General features: G+C 51.9%; 2 protein-coding genes across 2 annotated transcripts in view; both read right to left on the reverse strand.

Moving 5' to 3' along the window:
• LOC144731553 (procathepsin L-like) overlaps positions 1-21,049 on the reverse strand; it is a 429,171-nt gene that overhangs the window by 184,141 nt on the left and 223,981 nt on the right. The window lies entirely within an intron of this gene.
• Positions 1-21,049, reverse strand: part of LOC144731386 (uncharacterized) — a 68,843-nt gene that overhangs the window by 39,991 nt on the left and 7,803 nt on the right. Inside the window, exon 2 of the mRNA XM_078612403.1 lies at positions 14,207-18,081. Within this exon, the coding sequence (XP_078468529.1) occupies positions 14,207-17,708 (3,502 nt within the window). The 5' untranslated portion in view covers positions 17,709-18,081. The remainder of the gene's footprint in view (positions 1-14,206; positions 18,082-21,049) is intronic.

The following is a 21,049-nucleotide window of genomic DNA, read 5'->3' on the forward strand; positions in this document are numbered from 1 at the left end:
TTTTGCGCGTGGAATGAGACCAAACTAACCCGAAATACCCACGCAAAAGAGGGCATTTCACTCGAAGCACACAAAGACAGGCAGGTGAGCAGCCTACTTGCTCCACTGCTACCTACTGGGCACCTTGCTGCCGATGCTGTAGGATGCGCAGTGCACACGATGTTGGAGATCATGGTGATGATTGTATTTTTTTCATTTGTATTTTTTCTCTCGAATTTGGCACCCGACTTCACTTGGTGCCCTAGTTGACCGCCTAGTCCGCCAATATGGTCGGGCCGACCCTGGCTCCACTGCTACCTACTGGCCACTAGAGCCGAGAGTTTGCTCCTTCTCCTCGGCTGCCGTCCGTTCCGTCGACTCCCAGCTCCCGTTCCAAGTCCAGCAGGAGACTTTCCATTTTGTTGCCTCTGCATAACGACGAAGAAGTCTGCGATGACGAAGACAAATATCTCATCGCGATCCACCAACCCCACCGAGCAATCGCAAGCCTGCGGGGTACTGCGGGTAGTGGGAGTCAAACGTCGGCGCGTTTATTCCCTGATCAAATGAGCATTGAGACAGTGTTCGTCTCATGTTTACAGCCCTGAACCAGTGGCAACCTCCCCCCCCCCCACGTATAACTATCACAGAGACGAGTCCATCCATAAGACCACCACTGTTGACTTCCCCACCAAAGTGGTACTTATTCTACCGACCTCGGAGAGGCGATGGGGGCGAGCCAACCCCTAACCCCAAACCAGGATTCGAAACTGGTCACGTTCCGATTGCGAGAGACCGCTGGCACTCTACCACCCAGCCACCTGGCAGCTGGTGGTGGTGGTGAGCGGTGGCGTCGCCAGGGGCGCTACGCTGCACTACGAAGCCGGCGGCCCGAGTTCGATTCCCGCTCACGGCCAACACCAGTGACGATTATCTGAACCGGGCCAAGGGCCTCGCCGAGGTCGACTCAGCCTCAAATGAGTACCTGGTGCGGTGTGTAAACATCGCCACTGGGGAGACAAAGGCGACCGAGCGTGGTGCTGGCCACCCACCCCCTCGTGTGCCGTGCCACCCTTAATAGGTGATCGCTAACAGCACTTGCCCCGACAGTCCGTTCAGGCTATAGGGGGGAGCTTTGTCGTCTTTGCTGCAGGGACAAGGTGGTATCGGCGTTACGGGGGGAGGCGGATGACCCGCGAGAGGGAGGCGGCGATAGCGGGGAGCGATCGCTCTCGCTCACATCTCCCCGCGCCGCGCCTTTGATGCGATTGGCACGGAGCACAGCCGCCAGAAATAGCTGACACGGCTTGACCAGAACGGGCAGACATTTTAGGGGCGTTCGGCAACAGCGACAGGAGCCGTTACACGCGAGAAGATTTTCCCCCGCGCGCTCTGCGCTTCGCTGGCTGCAACGCGTTTCAGTTTTAACGTGGGCGAGGTTTTTTCATCGCTGGCGCTGGCCCATGATTTACCTTTTTCGTGTATGCGAATGCTCGTGAGATGACAAAAGAAGAGACGTAAACATCTATTGTAATAGATGAGAGCAATGTGGACAAAAGTAGAGATGCGGTGAGATGAAGAGATGCAGGCCAGATATAGATGAAAGAGATGAACTGGAATTTCATGTTAATTAGCTTGTTGTATTTATTAGGATTTCAATGGTTAGTGGCATCAATACGCTTTTCATTAATCCAGGGACCCGAGAGCTACTAGGGGTCCCTCAGCCTTTTCTTGGTTTGTGTGTGCCTAGCATCGCCACGGAGAATATTCCTCACTAACAATTCCAAGTCACCGAGTCTTTCTTCTCAAATGAGCGTGGGGTGGTGCTCATCTCCATTTACAGTCCTATTTCAGTGGTGTAAATTCCACATTCCCATGGTGGAGAGCCAGTACATCCATAAGATGACCACTATTGATTTTCCATAAGTGGTAGAAATGTATCAGCCCTGGATGAATAATAGTAGTGATGTAGAGATGCATCCCTACCATCCAGCGATTCTACTATTTCCAGGCCTGAGCCAGTGCTGTAAATTCCACAGTTCTATGGTAGGGACAAGTCGATCCATAGGACAACCTACCGTTGCCTTCCTTACAAAGCGGTACCCATTTTAAAGACCCTGGAGAGATGATGAGCCGAGTCACCTGCCATCCCCCTCCGCGCCCCAACCAGGATGTGAACGCACACAACCACCCGCAACCTTCAAGTCGTGAGCCGCTCGCTCTACCGTTGAGCCACCTGGTCGGTTAAAAATACACAGGGGGAGGGGGGCACGGGGGGTAGATGGTGTCGTGAGTGAAGTGGTACGCAGACCCGGCACTCACGCCTTCCATACAAAGTCTCCTCACTCCCGCCTTCTCCGCAGCTGCGTGCAGCTTTTCCAGCGCGCCGTTAGTTTATCGCTGCGGCACAGGGCGGCTGGGTTCTCCCTAAAATTAGTCGCGCTCTAATGGCTTCCCCAGCTCCCCCCCCCGCCTACCAAGGGTTTTATTTATCTAGGGCTCGCATGTCCGCGTGTCCGACTGCCAGACGAACGGCCATCCATCTCCACCGCCCGTCCGCTTAGTTGTTACCGAGACAAACACACGGAGACCAAGGAATCTCCCTCCGTGTTGCCGACATCAGCGGTTGGGATCAAGCGATGCTACCAAGGCTCCAAGGGGAGGGTCAGCTACCAACTGGTGCAGATACCATTGGCCAGCAATCTTGTTATCCATCGAATCGAAGTCAGGTCACCAGAATTGCTCTAGCACAGTGTGTGAACTACGGTTGGGAAAGTGATTTTGGCGAGCAACTACTAAGGCCGTAAACCACCGATGACATTTCGCAAATGGCACACGAGGGGGGCGGTGTGTCCGGCACCACATGGCCAGCCGCCTTTGCGGTTGATGCTTACACTCGACACTCGTTACAAATACAAGGCTGACTTGACCCAGGAGAGAAGGACCGGTTCAGATATTCATCACTGATGTTGGCCGTGAGCAGGAATAGAACTTGGGTCGCCGGGTTCATGGCGCAGTGCACTAACCACTGTTCTCCCGCTCCCCATAACATGTTATTAAGACACACAAAAACAAAGATCCCCCGTATAGCTTTAACAGACTGTTGGGGCAAGTGCTGTTAGCGAGCACCTATGAAGGCCGGCACAGCACACGAGAGGGTGTGTGGCCAGCACCACGCCCGGCCGCCTTTGTCTCCCCAGTGGCGATTTTTACACATCGCACCAGATACTCATTTTAGGTGGAGTCGACCTACGGGAGGCCCAGCACCGGTTTAAATAATCGTCACTGGTGTTGGCCGTGAGCGGGAATCGAACTTGGGTCGCTACACACACGCGCGCACTGGCGGAGCCAGTGGGGGGGTGGGGTGGCACGTGCCCCCCCAATGATCCGATCGAAATCCCTAATTTTGATCGGATCATTGGGGTTTATTAGTAATAAATCGGCATTTTGCGACCCCCACTGCCACTGTATAGCATATTATGTGCCAGGGACTCTATGAGATGACAGGACAATAGTCTGAGTCCATAATTGGAAATAAGTAACGGCAAAGCAGTTATAAGTGACTCAGAATTGAGCGCAGTTGCGTATACAGTACACGACTTCCCTGAAGGCATTCACCTTCAGCGAGCGCGATGCCGATCACACACGGTTCGAATTCGACCCTCGGTCGATGGCTGCGCCATCGCCGCACACGCGTCGAATAAAAAGCAAGGGACAAGTCCTTACTTACAAACAACTCCTATCATTTTTCATTGCTGGAGGGGTTGCCTCCCCCTACCTGAAAATCATGGCTCCGCCATTGCACGCGCGCGCATCCTGGTTATCTAGTAAGCCAGCACCGCTGACTCCAATTACACCACAACATTAGAAACCAAACATAGGAAATCCAACAAACGTGACCGCAATTTTAAATGTGGTAGTTGCACTGCTCCGTACGAGATCCGCATTGATTCTTCATCTGAGGACACGACAACAACGTCAGAATCGTGATAAAATTGTGGATGAGGTACCATCGAATGTTGGGCGAGAGATGGCCACTGAAGTGATTTAATAGGTAGTTTTGCAATTTCATCTTTCAAGGCTATTACCAAACAGGGCATGAGGCTTTGCCAGCTCAAAAAATGTGATAATTTTGTGCATTGTATTTATCTGTGATGTGTGGCTCAACGGTAATTGAAAGCAGATGTGGGGATTTATCCAAATGGAAGTGCGGCTCACCTTGCTTCATCATCTACAGACCCCATCCGAGACTGGACCGTTAAGTCTGCTGTCTGGTTACTCTATAAGAGACAGAACTGCCATTCTCTTGGCTGCAAGGTGAAAGACCCGCTCTCGGAACAACATTCTGAAACGGAAGCCAATTTAACGTTGCAAAGGATCCTGCCCGAGCTGCGGAGAGATGCACGTCTTGAAAACAAATCTCCCACCGTCCCCTGCAACCCCTTTGCCAGAGTAGGTACGTACTCGTAAACGCGAGGCTTGCGAGGGGTATCACAGGACGTAAAGAGCGGCGCCCGCAACATTGACAGGAGAGGGCACCTGCAATCGCTCAGCCTCTGACGTTTTGCGGTGAAGTCGCGGATCCTTTTCGCATTGCTCGGTGAATTTGGATGCCGAGGGGAGTGAGCGTCAGGGTGTACGGGGGGGGGGGTCAAGTGCTCCCATCGCCCGAGCTACGCCCATCTGCTTATAAAGAGTGATTTAGTGAAAGCAATTGGAGGGGCGAATGTTTGCGGGGCTATGGGCTCCACGGGGGATCTGGTGTGCAGGGCCCTTCCAGTTATCAAAATCATCAGAATCTTAATTTCGACTGGAGGAATCTGATGAGCTATAAAGCTCTTTTTCGCAGATCTCCATTAGGGGGCGGGTCAGAAAGATGACAACAAATAATACAAAAACACGATAGGAGTGCAAAGTATAGGAAAGGTAAGCAAATCACAAAAAAATACTATTTTTTTTTTATCTTACCAGGCAAAGCCCACTGAACTACTCGGACATTTTTCAGAAGCGACCTGGACACAAATGATAGCTCAACCAAGTGGCTTATCACGTGGAAATCTATAGCAGAGAATTAGGCATCCACGCAGGACCGCCCTGGTCTGAAACCACATTGGGGCTCCACAAGTCTCTCCTCAGTGTGCCTGGCAAGGTGATTTTGAATAATCCTTGTCAGGACCTTTCTCGGCACACAGAGAAGAGAGATGCCCCTATAGTTGTTACAATCAGTGCGTCCCCCTTCTTAAACAGGGGGATCACCAGGGCATCCTTCCAATCTTGTGGAACCCGTCCTTGTTGTCCAGACCGTTGTGATGATGTCATGTAGGGCAGTCTGCACACAGATGCCACCCTCCCTCTTCACTTCGCTTGGGAGATTGTCTTAGCCCGGCACTTTTCCTGGTCTCAGACTTCGGATGGTCCCTTGGCACCTCAGCCAACCAGCCCTCACAGACAACGTAGGGACAGAAATACTCCCATGTTCTTTACTCAATGGCCACACTTGCCAACGCTTCGCTCACTGTTAACCAGCACATTGAAACTCGCCGTCGCAGCTTAAACTGTGATAAGGAGGCAGAACAAAACAGTGATGATTAAGTAAGCACCGGCTGTGAGTTCACTTGCTGTGTGCCAACAAGCCCCACATTTGGCATGTTTAACTTGGCAATGTTTGACATCACATGCTCTATTTGATGAAACTCTTGTTTTCATCTTAGCTGTGTTTTTTTGTAGATATAAATGTTTGGGACTGGATACTGCACGCAAACACACTACATTAGCCTCCAGACTGTTGATTCTGAGTGCTCTTCATCGTAATCATCATCAGTCTTTGTCAATCCACTTCAGGATGAAAAACTCCCCACGCCACCGTGATCTCCTACGATCGTGTTATCATAAAGTAATAATTACCGAAATACTGCATGAGAGCAAAGGGCATTTACAGCACTGTAGGAGGTGACTTCAATGAAAAAGGTAAGAGGTGCAGAGACGACCTGGACAGTGTATGATAAGCGCCATGCTCAGCCACCTAGTTTTAATACTGCCACATGTTCTTAAGGCTGAGCTGATCTATGGGAGACCCAGGACAGGTTCTGAAACCACTGGTCACTGATGTTATTCATGGTCAGGAATCAAACTCGGGTCACTCGGAGCACAGCACAGTGTGTAAACCACCATATCACTGCTACACAGACAAAGATCCCTCATTTAACCACATAGATTGTTGGGGAGAGAATTGTTAGCGTGCAACTATTAAGGCCAGCACGGCACACATGGGAATCACCGGTCAGATGTATGCCTGGCCACCTTTTTCTCCACAAGTACTCATGGTTTTGACATCATATCAGATTTAATTTAACGCCGAGTTGACCTGGAGGAGGCCCTAGACAAGTTTCGATACTACTTGTCACCGATGTTTACCACAGCTGAAATCAAACTCAGGTCATTGATGCCGTAGCGCAATGTGCTAACTGCTCAGCCACCACTCCTCACACCAACCACTGCCTCACACAAAGTGACTGCAGGGTAATAGCATGTGCAGCACTGTATGATGTGTGGAATGTTGTGGTTTCAAAATACAGAAGTTGTGGCAAAATTAAGACCACATATTGGCAATTAACTCCAGTGTCTGTATTAACAAAAAGCACAAATAAAAAGAGTTCATACTCTCTGGTTCTTTCGGTAAAGTCACGTAGATAGAAAAAATAATAAAAGCACACGACGTTTCGGTCGCAACACAAGCGTCCGTCACCAGGTGAGAAATAATGATCTGCTGTTATGGCCCCTCCGTGTCTATATAAAGCCACAACTGCAGATCACCTGATGACGGATGCTTGTGTTGCGACCGAATAGTCGTGATTTATTTTAGAATTTTTTCTATCTACGTGAACTTTACCGAAAGAACTAACGAGTATGGATTCCTGCAGTCACGAAAGCTTCAAATCAAAAGAGTTCATGGATTCATGAAAAAGTATAACCCTTTTGTCAATCCGCTGCTGAACGAGGGCCTTACCACGCCGCGTAGGTCATGGAGATTATTTGACCATACTTCACCACGCTGGTGAGTGCGGGTTGGCTATAGCGGGAAGAAAGTGTACAATGGATTTTTATGCACTGCCCTCTGCTGTGCGCCACTTCGCCACACTGCCGATAACAACTGAACATGCATGGTGGTAGTCACCCGTGGAAGCGCTATTATCCAGGCTCAAACCTACTTAGCTTCTGAGATCTGATGAGAGGGGGTAGGTTCCGAGTGAATCGGTCGTAATCTGCAGTCTTCTTCTTGTCGTACGGCTGCCGATGTAGACGCACAGCAACAACTTACAATTTCTCATTCAGGTGGTCAAGCCAGACAACCGCATCAACAGGAGCAGTAGCGGAGTGCATCATCGCTGTGATGTCTCCGTCGTATTTGTGCATCGGGCATTGCGTAACGCGTTACACGTTCTACTACGGTGTGTTCTGGATGGCCAGTCGCACACTGCTGGAGGGTTTCTAATTCTCCATTTGTGCATCATCAGGGGTCCGCATCTACTGCCATGGTTTGTGCAGTGGATGATGCGGCTTAGGGTGGACCGTGAGCTTCGTGGAAGATCAAACCCAGGGGGGATCTTCTGCGTTGGGTCTTTCACAACGAGGCGGTGTTTGCGAGTTCTTTTGAACTCCATTCAGCTCTCGAGTCTTCGTCGGGGATTGAACTCGCATTGTTGAAGGTTAAGCGCATGGATCCGAAAGGGCTTGCGTGACTTCAAGCGATGTAAATAATGATCCCTTCATGGAAGATTTTCACAAATGCGACAAATGGGAGAGGGCAACAGAAAAAAGATAAAAGAGTTGAGCATCTTTGTCAGGTGAGTCTCGGCATTGAGATGTTTGGTCAATTCCACATCGGTTTTTTTTGTGAAGGTTTGAAGCGAAGTGGAGTACACGGAGGAATCCCACGCACAGCAAAAACACATTCTGCTGACCGGTCAGCAAACTAATTTATGTACCGCAATCTACAGGATACAAAAGGACTTAACTCCTCCAGGCTAGGGCACTGAAACTGTGCTGGACTACAGGTAACCACCATGGGCGTTGCAGGCTGCATTACCCAGCTTTCGACAAAATAAAAAAAACCAAGCCTTCAATATTTAATCAGCTGCGTGTCAGGCAGTGCCAGAGCCTTCACAGTGGAAATGAAGGTCAGCGCAGCGATACCAAAACCCGGCAGAAGAGCATTCGTTAGCGTCAGAATGAGAGACCAACTCTAATTACCACGCTCGTTACGAGTTACGGTGCTTGACAAACGGCCGTCGCCAGGCAAGGGTTTGGGGGGCATCGCGTGCGGGATTACAAATGGGGCTCCCTCGAACTGCAGAGGCGTCGTGCGAGTGCGGCTCGCGAAAAGATGGCGGATTCGTCGAGCCCCGCACCTCGCTCGTAAATCTTGCCGGGAGATTTTTTCCACGGAATGTCGCTCCTCCCGCGGTCCAAAAACTGCGACCGGGTCTCGTTGTTCATTCCCTGCCACGCTTCGCAAGCATCACGCAACGAACTTACTGTTTGTGTGTGTGTGCATGTGTGCGTGTCTACGTATGCGCGATGGGGAGACAAAGGCGGGTAAACGTCGGCACTGGCGTGGTGCTCACAACACCACTCTCGAACAACCGCGATTGCCTTCGTAAAGGCTAACCGACAGCACTTGCCACAATCATCTCAGAAGGCTATGTGGGGGATCTTTCTCTTTGTGCGATGGGGAGCGGTGGTGTTGTGGTTAGACAACTGGGCGTTGAACCCCGTGACCCGAGTTAAATTCCCGGCGACGGCTAACATCAGCGGCAAGTGATATCTGAACCAGTGCCTGGGCCTACGCCAGAGGTCGAATCAGCCTTCAATGTTGCGCTGTGTAAACATCAGCACTGGGGACACAAAGGCGGCCGGGCATGGTGCTGACCAGAGCCCCCCACCCACCCCCTTGAGTATTGTTGCCAGCCTTCAATGGTGCTCACTAAGAGCACTGCCCAGACGGTCTATTAAAGGTTGCAAGGGGGACCCCCCTTTGTTTACATGCACGGTCACGAGTGGCGCGCGCAATCGTTCACACGCCACACTGCAAACCTGAGTTTGATCCCTGTCCACAAGTGACAAGAGGCCGTCGTTAAATGTTCCAGGCCTCCACAAAGTCAACTCGGCCTTCAACGACGACCTGATGTGGTGTGTGAACACCGTCTCTGGGAAGGTAAAGGTAACCGAGCTTGGTTCTGGTCATTACACCACCCCCTTCATGTGTCACGGCAGTCTTAAAAACCCTATCATGGATGCTCGCGAACAGCGCTCACCCCGACAGCCTTTGTCTTCGCGCGTGCGCTTGCACGCTTGCTAGCGCTCGCGCGTGTATGTGTGTGCTTCCTAACAAAGGCCACTTTGTAAACCGCGGTTTAAATGATGGATGAGCCTTGCATGACAATGCAATTACCACGGCTGGAAAATGTCCCCTTTGCTGCAATTTGGAATTAGAAAAGGCAGCTGCCTCATGTAATCCGTGAACTGTAAAATGAGCACAGTGAGTGTGGAGTCTTCTTTTTTTTGGGTGCAATTTGGTGCGTTGGTTAACTTACCAAAAAATAAATACAAATAATTTACGAGTGAACTGCAAATATCAAGGATGCTGCCACAGTGTTCGCAATGGTGGCAGCACACGGGGACTTGGAAACCAGAGGTCGCCGGCTCCGTTCGATTTCCCGGAGCGGCAGTTGAAACATCGGCGAAAACTTCTTTATCCCCCCTGCCCGCCTCCGTCCATCCGGCAGCATAAATGGGCGGCACCGCAGTTGAGACAACCGGGAGGTCGCGTGTGGTGGGGTCAAGCGCGGGTACTCGTACTGCCTCCAAGACTTCTGGCGAGCGTGGACGAGTAGTTCTAGATTTGAAGATTTCGTGACTGCAAGGATGCATACTCTTAGGTTTTTCGGTAAAGTCACGTAGGTAAAAACAGCACTCTCCTCTCCTTTGTTGTATTTGGATTGCCAACCAACAACTCTCCTCTCATTTTTTGTATTTGGATTGTCAACCAACATCAGGTAAAACATCAACAAGATGCACCAACTGTTCTCTTTTAGCCCCGTCCCCCCCCCCTAACACGTTCCACTCATTGGCTTCCACATTCAGATAACCCCCTCCCCCTTCCCTCCCCCCTTAAACTTGTATTTAAGAGCTTGACTCTCGGCATTTTGCCTCACTTGAGACAGAAAATCTAGCTGTGACGGTCCCACCTGATGACGGAGACTTGTGTTGCCTCCGAAAAGTCGTGATTTATTATTTTATTTCTATTATTATTTCAATTGTATTTTCATTATTTATTTTTTACCTACGTGACTTTACCGAAAAACCTAAGGGTATGTGGACGAGTAGGCCAAACACCTGGAGTGGCTCTCTATCGAGTTCCCTCTCGTGGATGCCCTTGTGCCGGCAGTGCCGTGAGAAAATAGTCGCGCGGCTGCTGCACCTTTGCTTTTCAACTGTACATTTTAGCAAACGAAAATATTGCATTTTACCCACACAGAAACAACCCGATTTAGCTTGATGGACATATTGGGCAAGTTGTCTTAGCGAGTGTCATTTACGGCCACTATTGTAGGCAAGAGGGGGGAGGTCCAGCACCACACAGGCCCAACTTTCTAATGTTAGCGCATCATACCAGGCAATGTGTTCATTCAGGGTTGAGTCGACCTAGGGGAGGCACAGAATAGATTTGAATCCAGTACAACTTTTCACAAATATTGTACTTGGCTGGGATTCTAACTGAGGTTCCCAAAATCGTAGGGCAGTCTGCGAATCATCCCCGCACCACCACTCCACTGCATGGTAACAGGCACTCATTCCACACTAAATCTCCAACTCGTGTCTAAATATCTTCTGTCATCTCACAAGCACAGGGAGTGACACAACAATAAACTCTCAGCACAGGCAGTGACACAACAAGAATCTCCAGCACAGGCAGTGACACAACAAGAATCTCCAGCACAGGCAGTGACACAACAAGAATCTCCAGCACAGGAAGTGACACAACAAGAATCTCCAGCACAGGCAGTGACACAACAAGAATCTCCAACACAGGCAGTGACACAACAAGAATCTCCAGCACAGGGAGTGACACAACAAGAATCTCCAGCACAGGGAGTGACACAACAAGAATCTCCAGCACAGGCAGTGACACAACAATAATCTCCAGCACAGGGAGTGACACAACAATAATCTCCAGCACAGCGAGTGACACAACAAGAATCTCCAGCACAGGCAGTGACACAACAAGAATATCCAACACAGGCAGTGACACAACAAGAATATCCAGCACAGGCAGTGACACAACAAGAATCTCCAGCACAGCGAGTGACACAACAAGAATCTCCAGCACAGCGAGTGACACAACAAGAATCTCCAGCACAGGGAGTGACACAACAAGAATCTCCAGCACAGGGAGTGACACAACAAGAATCTCCAGCACAGGCAGTGACACAACAAGAACTCCAGCACAGCGAGTGACACAACAAGAATCTCCAGCACAGCGAGTGACACAACAAGAATCTCCAGCACAGGGAGTGACACAACAAGAATCTCCAGCACAGGGAGTGACACAACAAGAATCTCCAGCACAGGGAGTGACACAACAAGAATATCCCAGCACAGGGAGTGACACAACAACGGACACGGTACCCAACAACACGCAGCACAACCCCAGAAAAATCACATAGGAGAACCGCACGGCAGAACCGCAGAAAAAAACCTTACACGGTGGCAAAGCAACTGCGTGTGCTGCACAGGGCTACGTTTTCAAACGGACGCATTTTCAAACAAACCTCACAAAGCCCCGCGCTATCCATCACGGCGATATTGCAGTGGGTACCGCGGCTGGCTCTGCCCTGGTGGATCGAGAGTCGCTTATTTGGCCGTGGTTTTTTTGCAGCACAGCGAGCGGCATGCCTGGCCGTACAAAAAAAAGGCTGTAAATTTGAGCGAGCGTGGCAAGGTGGGGAGGAGGAGGACGCGGTTTTAGTTGTCAAGACGCGAGGTGGGAAATGGCGACCGACCGGAGCGCTGAGGCACGGCCGCGAGAGACGCAGAAGAGACCGAGTGAATGTGAAACGTTGGGGCCATTGTCACAGTGGCGAGATGTGAACTACCTCGCCTGGTATACAGGAGATCGTGCGATCAATCCAGACGCTGACGCTTGTATATTTGGAGTTTGCATGTTCTCCCCGTGGTCGGGCAGATTTTTCTCCAGGTCCTCCGGTTTTCCCCTCCACATTTAGAATCAACATCATGCATTTCGGGTATTGGCTGCTCTTAATTTCCACGTGATAAGACACTTCGTTCAGCTATCATTTGTGACCAGGTCGCTTTGGCAAAAAGCTACATAGCTCAGTGGGGCCTAGCCTGGTAAAATAAAAAAGTTATTGATAATCGACGTTGGACCCAACGTTGCAGGCTTACTGCACGAGGAGTGATTTAGTGACCGGAGAATCCATTTTAATCTTTAAAAGATGGCATTGATGCAACGATGCCAACCTTTCATCTTTTCTCTGAATATAAAAACTGCTGACATTACTCGATGTACTAAGTGAAAATACCCACACGACCGTCATCAGTAACGCTGCCTTAAAATAAAAATGCCACCCATTCTCAAATCCACCAAAGGATGAAGGCCCACCCCATAACATAACAGTACAATACTTCAGGCAGAAGTTCCTCGATTATAGACAGCTCTAAAGAACCCCTATAGTGGGTACTTGGAGTATTTCACACGGGCCAGATGGCTTTGAAGATGCGGGAGTATCCACACTATACTCCAACACACACGACCTGCCCTTCGAATCCGATGTACCCATTGTACATTGAACCCCTTTCGCACCGTGCGTAGCCAACCATGCTAATCGGGAGATTTAATAAACTTGCTCATTGTTTCAACTGCCTCACCAGGAGATCGAACCGTTGAGCTCTGCAGCACCTTTAGCAATTCAAACACTTTTTCTGTCGCCATACAGCTCAGCTCACGAATAAACAAGCAAATGCAACTACGGTTGTACTATTAGGCTTAGCGATGTGCTTTCATATTGCCCTGCGCGTTGTTCCGATAGGATGATTAACCGGCGACATCTGGCTTTAAAGTCCAGCGTGCTAACCATTACACCCACTTGCGGAGTCAGGGAACATCTGTAATGCGTCGCCAAGGCAGCACGCCTCGGGACTAATGCATCGCATGCGCAGAATCCCCGCTATTGAACAAACATTTGTTTTATTGCCCGGAAGGGGGACTGGATCAAAACATTCAGCGAACATTCAGCGAGAACGGTGAAACCTCGCGAGTGCGAGGGGACTTTCCTAGTTTAGCGGCCCTTCGCAGGTCGCACGGCGGGCTCAATTAAAAAGCCACAGCATCGTGTTAAACGAGTCGTGGCGGTCTATACGGAGAGCTCCCCTTTAGCCGCGGCCAACAGCGGTAATATAAGGAGGCATGGGGAAGTCATAAATCGTTCCATTAAGAGCGCCGGCCAGCCGGCTGGCAGAACCAACTTGGGCAAAACGGAACGCTCCTTCAGCCGCGCTTCACGGCGCGCGGCTTAAATGGAGAGGTGGCTATGGGGTTACACGAACAGCGATTTGGCCATTTTACACATCATTATGCTCGCGTTGCAGATTTTTTACGGAAACGTTTGTGTAAGAATTCACGGCAGTCTTAATCTAGCGTGGTGGTTCTCAACCTTTAAAGGCATTTAATTTGAATCCCTACACCTGGGAATGCTGCTGTAATGGTCATGTTGAATAGATCACAGCATGGATATCTTATCTACAAGAGCTGCTTATTTTGGATTGAATCTTGGCTTAAAGGCCCATGCGTTTCCACAAGCTGGCTATGCCAAAATGAAGTACGGACTGTATTCAGCATCCTTAAGTATGAGTCCAAATGCCCAAGAGTGAAAGAGCCAAAACTTGCACAACCACTTGAGAATTCTGTTTGCAGTGTGAGACATGCCTCACATAGGTCTGCATTTGTTTGATCCCCGCAGTCTCTATGGGCAGAGAGCTTTCACCACCTAACCAAGGAGACCTACCACAGCAATTCACGCAGGCGACATTGCTGTAAAGTAACGGTTGGCAAACCGTACTTAAAATTCACCAGTTGCCAGTTGAATCCGATCTCCCAGCACGGCAAAAGTGACATCTGAATTTAAGAACCGAGTTAAGATACTCTTACCGGCCTTGTTGTGCGCTGGCGACAAGCCATCGCCGATCTCCCTCGCTCCGTCCGTCGCTACTCCCTCCCTGAAGTCCGCCGCGGCCACGAACCGGAATCCGTGGCCTTCGGGAGGAGCGCTGCACCACAGGGCGCTCGCAAACAGGTTCCGGTGCCTCTGCGCCGTAGCCGACACCGCCGCTCCCCCGCGCGTCTCTCCGTGTCTCTGCGTCGTTGATTCGGATATCTTGGCTGCGGCGGCGGAAAAGCGTCCGGTGTCCCGGGGCCTCCGCGGTCCATTTGACGTGACCTCGACCTGCCGGTGCTGCAGCTCGTCGCGGTACGAGAGGCCCTCCTTGTCGGAGCAGGACCCAGCCCGCCCGCCGTCCACGCACGAGCAACCATCCGAGTCGTCGCTATCCGCGGCGGCGGCGGCAGCGGCAACGGAGCGCGCGTGCCGCAAGTCTTCAGCCTTGCCCCGGGCCTTGCTGCGCGCGGTGGCCGCCGTCATTGTCCAGGCTGGGGCGCCGATGGGTGAGGGCGGGGACCCCAGTGAGCAGCGGGCCCTGGCGATGGCCGACGGTCGGACGTCGGCAGCGCCACCGCCCCCCGCCTCCGCGCGTCCGCTCGTATAGCACATGGGTAGGTGCAGCATGGACCAGGCCTGGTAGGACTGCAGTGGGTACTGGCTGTAGTAGCAGCAGTTCAGGGTGCTCGCCGGAAGGAAGGAGGGCACGTAGTGCATTCCGTACGCGGCGTAGTAGCTGCTGTCCAGGAGGTAACCGGCCGTGCTGGGCAGGTAGGCCGCAGCGGCTTGTCTGTCCGCGAAGCTGGAAACCTGGGAAACTCTTCTGCGGGTGGTCCCTTTGGCCTTCACAATGTCCGCGTCCTGTACACCGTGCAGGGCCCTGCACTCAAAGGGCAGCCGACTGCATTCGCTGCTGAAGTTCACTCGGAAAATGCTGGGCAGCAGCTCCCCGGACTGGCATCGCAGCTTCTTCTGGTCGATGCAGCACTCCTCCAGCATCGCGATCACCTCGTCCATGTCTGTGACAAATCCCGCGCTCCGATCTCCTCCGCCGCCGCAGCTCTTCTTCGCGTACGCCAGCCGCTGCTGCTTCTTACGCAGCCTCTGCTTCTCACGCGGCCCCTCCAGGGCACGGTCGTCGCAGCGCAAGCGCCGCACGCGCACCGGCGACGCCGCTGAACTCCCGAAGGACGGCCTCCTGCCGTAGCGCAGCGCGCAGCTGTCCGCCCGCTCCGAGCCGCTCAGGTTGTCGACGACGATTCCACTGTCGCTGGGGCTGGGGGCCCCGTCGCTGTGCGCCTCCGCCGAAGAGAGGAACGCCGCGCCACCGCACTGCGGAAGCAGCGGCGGCGTGGAGCGAGCATTGGAACCCGCAGGCCCCGATGGGCAGGCGCCCTGTTTCAGCATCGCTTTGGTGGCGATCGGCCGCCTCTGTGCCAGTGAGTACTGAGAGCAGAGCGGCATCGTGGGGTCGGAAGGCCCCAGCGGTCGATGGGGAGAGACGTCGCACGTGGGGATGGAGTCGCACGTGGACGAGGAGCGCCCATCCACCTTGGGCTTCCTGCCGCGCTTCTTGCCGATGTAGATGGTGCCCCTCTTGCTCACGTTGATTTGGAAACCCTGGTCGTCCGACCCGTTGGCTGTTGACGCTGTGCTCGCCTTACGGTGCAGACTGTCGCGGCCCCGGCACTTGCGCACCACCGTTGAGTTGCTCAAAATTTGATTGAGTATCTTCTTCCTTTTCAGCATTTTCATTTTCTTGACGTTTGCCGCAGCGCTCTCGCACGCTTTTAGTTTGTCGATGTGTTTTCCCTGCCCGACGTCGCCCATTAAAGTGAATCCCTTCCTCTGAACATTCACATCTTGGCAGATCATTCGACAAGGGTCTAGGCCCAGCTTTTGTCTGCTCCGCTGGTCGCCTTTCCTCCATTTCAAATTGGCGTCCATTTTAACCGGAAGTCCAGCATGAGCTTTTAAATGGAGCAGTTTTCTGGGCCGACCAGGCCCCCTCTTTAAAGGCACTCGAACCGTCAGTCCCAAAGCGGTGGTGTGCAGTGGGCTACTGAGAACCGAGGGGTTACACGAGCCGAGCGTCACATGCCTCTCCGACGCACTCTTCATTTGCGACACATACCTGAGCTGCACGCTTCTCTCTCCCAGGGCCCTGTGCTCCACCGGCTCCACATGCATCTTAGTCGGACGCCCGCGCCTCGTCTTCTCAAACGCATCGTTTCCCATGACGTACGACTCCTTCAGCAGACACTTCACTTTCCTGTTGCTGAAGTAGGCCCTGCCCAGGCCGCTCTTCCTGCACGGGTCGCTCACTTTTGTCCGGCACGGCGACCGCGTCTCCGACCTCCTGCGCTTCTTCTTGGCACCGGCCCCCGAGGTCCTGGGCAGCCGCTCCGAACGTCCGCTGCGTTCCCGCCGCGGCAGCGAGCGCTTGGCGGCACGGCCGAGCCTCCCTCCGTCGCCTTCACCGCCGCCGCCGCATCCGCCGCCGCCTATGGGCGTGAGCACAGGCGGCTCCGACCAAGAGTTATCGTCAGGACCACCGCTTTCGTCGTCACCGCCGCCGCCGCCGCACGCCTCGCTCTCGATCGCGGTCAGCTTGGGTGGGCGGCCCTTCTTCTTGGCAGAGCGCAGGGCGCTGCCTTCTTCATCGAAACAGCCATCGCCATCCTGCTGTGTCCTGGAGGCCAGCGGCTGCACGTCCGCCAAACAGCAGCCGCCGCCCCAAGACGGCGACGAGCCGATGGCGGGGCTGTCCGTACCGGGAAGCGAACCGGTCTCTCGGGATGAAGGCATCGCCTCGATGGCCGGTAACGCCGGGCACGGGTCCTGCGGTGGCGGGAGCGGCAGGACCGCCGCAAACTCCCTCCGCGATCCGGCAACCTTGAGGAGGCCGGCCCGGTGCTTCTGCGGGGATCCTTTCCTCGACGTGCGCTTACCGCAGGGCGCGCCGCCATGCTTGCTCCGAGACGGCGCCTCGAAGGTAGCGTCTCTCGCCTCGCGGGCGCTGCCCGGCTCCAAGTACACGAGGCTGTTGGGCGTCTCACCGGCACCGCAGTTTTTGACGCGGACAGACGAGGGCGAAGCGTCCCTCGGGTCGGAGCCACCGGCGGCTTCGCGCGACGGCCTTCCCTCCTCCTGCCTCCTGCTGCGATCACCGTGTTCGCATTCGCACCTGGTGCCCAAGCCGGCTCTCATCTGCTTCGCGGGCCCTTCGGCCCTCGGCTTTACGTGCGGCACGGCGGCCTCGGCGCACTCCTCGTCGGCGCACTCTGACATCATGTGCATGTACGCGCGCCCGTGGAATGCGCCGCCGCCACCGCCGCCGGTGCAGTTGCTGCCGCCGCCGCCTCCTCCTCCGCCACCGTTGGTGGTATCCGCGACGGCGCCCAATTCGGCGGCACGCAGGGCAGCCTCGCGGCGGAACCCACCGAGGCTCATATCGAGCGCGGCCTCCGTCTCTTCGCACGCAGGAAAATCCATCGCGTCTGCCAGTTCTCGCTTTCTCGAATAACAACGACTACTATTGTTGTTGTTTTTGGGCGGAGGGAGAGGGGGGGGTAATGTATATTTTTTTCACTTTTGTAATTTCCCAATTTGACGGCGATTAGTGAAGGGCAGCCACAGAAACTTCAGCGACGGGCTTGCGGTTGCAAGCACATTTCTTGGGCGAACGTGCCTGTCGGGAACCATGTTCGTGTGCTCCTAACGGCGGACGGTCGCAGGGGCGGTTAGTCAAAGAGTTTTTACTCGGGGTTCAAGCTGCGCAGCGACGGGCGTTTGCTGCTGGCGCGGCCATCTGCGTCACTGCAGGGCATCGCCCCCGCGTATGAAGAGAAAGACGAGTCGGACGGTCCTGTGGAAGGAGACGGGAGGGAGTTTCAGTTTGGGAAGGCAAAGCGCTGCTCTCGGCAGCACGCAAAGCATCTCGAAACCGTCGCGCATCCCCGACAATTGCACCCACTGTTCTCATTTGCGTTTGCAATAAATAAACGAAAAATGTCATTACACACAAACTACAAAATCAGCTGCCAGCTGTCATACAGTAATTATCCGAAGTCATAAAACACAAGAGATAATTCCGTGTTAATAAAAGTTAACTTCCAAGGCATAAAAATACACTTATAGGAGCCGGGATATTGTTTATAAGTACACAGTAAATCAACATATGCTGCTATTAGTGAAACACAGCACTCACTATTGCTGCTGACCTTGACAACCTTGATAATACCCTCACAAAAACATTTGGCGCAGATGGTCAAGTAGTCGGCACGCTCACCAACAGGCAAAGACGCAGCCACAAAAGTAGCTGGCTCACGTCACCGCTGGCCAAAGGGCCTTCGCTGGAGGCAGCTCGAGAGAGAGAGAGAGTATTTGGCCTACTTTTCCATGCTGACCAGGCGTCTTGGAAGTGCCCACACGTAGAAGACATGACCTGCTGATTGGCTGGCTGTGGTGTATCCATTTATACTGCTGGGTAGACGGTAGCCGGGGGGAGAAATTTAAGAAACTTGCTCTATTGTTTCAACTGCCATGCCGGGAGATGGAACCGGCGGCCTCTGGATTGCAAGTCCAGCGTGCGAACCCGTCACACAATCCCTTTAATAAATTGACCACAAATGGTAGGTCAATCAAGTGGCTTATCGTGTGGACATTTATAGCGGTGGAGGGGATAAACCTGAGGACCCGGAGAAAAATCCACGCGACCACGGGGAGAACATGCCAACTCCAAATATACAGGCGTCAGGGTCGGGATATATAACCCACGACCTCCTATATACCAGGAGAGGTAGTTAACATCTCGCCACCGCCGGTGCCCCATCACCCCGTGGACAATGTGAGCTGCGATTGCGGTGGGGTTTATCATCCCCGTCATCGCAGAACTCAACTCCAAACATAATTCAGTGTTGATGTTGGAAGAGAGCAAAGCCAAGATCAATATGAACAGCTGTGAATGTCTTCTGATTAAAAATGCCACGCGGACACGCATCAGCGAGCATAATTCTATCGGGGCCCCACCAATGCATTATCAACGTCATAGTGGAATGTTTTTGGTTAAAACGGCTGTATTTAATCAAAACATGTTTAACTCTTCTGTAGCTTTAATGCATCAGAAATCCGAGACGTTTGTGGATACCGTAATACCATTTGTGGATAATCCATAGTGTCAAGTGTTGGAAACTCGAGTCTGTGGAATGTCACTTGTTTTGAATGTCATACGAAATACAATTTCTCATGACTTATTCAGTTAAAAATATATATACACACAACCCCCCTCCCAAAACAAAGCGTACATTTTCTCAATACTCATTATTAGAAGGGTACGAAAATGGATGTGATCCTGCCACGGTGTAACAGTGAGCACAGTGGACTTGCAACCCAGAGGTCGCCGCTTCGATATCCTGGCGAGTCTTAAATCCGCCCCCCCCCCAATCCCGCTTGCCAATGTTCCCCCAGCAGTGTGAATGATTACACCGCAGTAGTAATAGGTTTTTACCCTTTCAACTGGTACAAAACTGACACCTTTATACAAGGCATCATGTTTGCAATAACCACAACACAAGCAGTCAAAATGCAAACAAAAAGAAACAACTCTGATGATGATAATGATATGCAGGACAGTGCATATCATTATCATCATCAGAGTTGTTTCTTTTTTTTTACATTTTGACTGCTCGTGTTGTGGTTATTGCAAACATGATGCCTTGTATAAAGGTGTCAGTTTTTGTACCAGTTGAAAGGGTAAAAACCTATTACTATATTTTGCCACTGGTAAAGGAGATGTCTCATAGTGTGAATGATTACACCGCAGTTCGTCCATCTGCAAGTCGCACGTCGTGGGGTAAAGTTTGGGCACTCTCACCGATTCCAATGTCTGGCCAAAGTGGAAAAGTAGGCCAACTACACTCTAGAGGAGGGAGTCCTTCCAGCGGGCTGCACGTTTACGTACGTATGTTGAACTTCTTTCGCACCGTATGTAGCCAACCGTGCTAATCCGAAGTGCAGGGGAAGGACAAACTAAACATAGAGCAGTTCTAAAGAAGTGAGTCATAAATTTACCTAATATGGAGGGTCTGGCTGTCATCCCTATTTGGTTGTGCTTGAGCAGAGATTGGAGTTCCCAGGAAAAATCCACACAAATAGAAATAATGCAAATGTTGCTGTAAAAATAACACGTCAAAAACCTACTTTCTGTGCTGGCTTCGCATTGGTTAGCAGCTGGGTGTCTTCAACCGGGTTTAACCCATAATCTTTGGTTATTTCGGTAAAGTCACGTAGGTATAAAATAAATCACGACGTTTCGGGCGCAACACAAGCGTCCGTCATCAGGTGGGAAAGCGTGGTCTGCTGCTGAGGCAGACCGTTTTAAAAAGTTTGAAATATGTGTAGCCCAAACGTTTCAAAATATTTGGGGCTACAGCCATTTCAAACTTTTTACAACAGTCTGCCTCAGCAGCAGACCATGCTTTCCCACCTGATGATGGACGCTTGTGTTGCGCCCGAAACGTCGTGATTTATTTTATTTTATACCTACGTGACTTTACCGAAAGAACCGAAGTGTATGGATTCCTGCAGTCACGAAAGTTTCAAATCAAGGGTTTAACCCATGTTAGGAATTATCATCAGAAGTTAGCCCCAATTGCCTAATAACACGGCTACTGTGGAACAAATCCCTACTACAGGATCGCTTACAATAAGAATAACACTTAATCAGTAAACCGTACAATCATTCCACCTAATAGTAATTTCCTATTGCAAGACCATTAGACCTACATTACGCTACTGCCAGAGTAAAAGACGCACTCAACCTTATTTATTTACAT

Source organism: Lampetra planeri, chromosome 39 (genome assembly GCF_965212315.1).
Source record: "Lampetra planeri chromosome 39, kcLamPlan1.2.h2, whole genome shotgun sequence".
In the NCBI taxonomy this organism is placed as follows: Eukaryota; Metazoa; Chordata; class Hyperoartia; order Petromyzontiformes; family Petromyzontidae; genus Lampetra; species Lampetra planeri.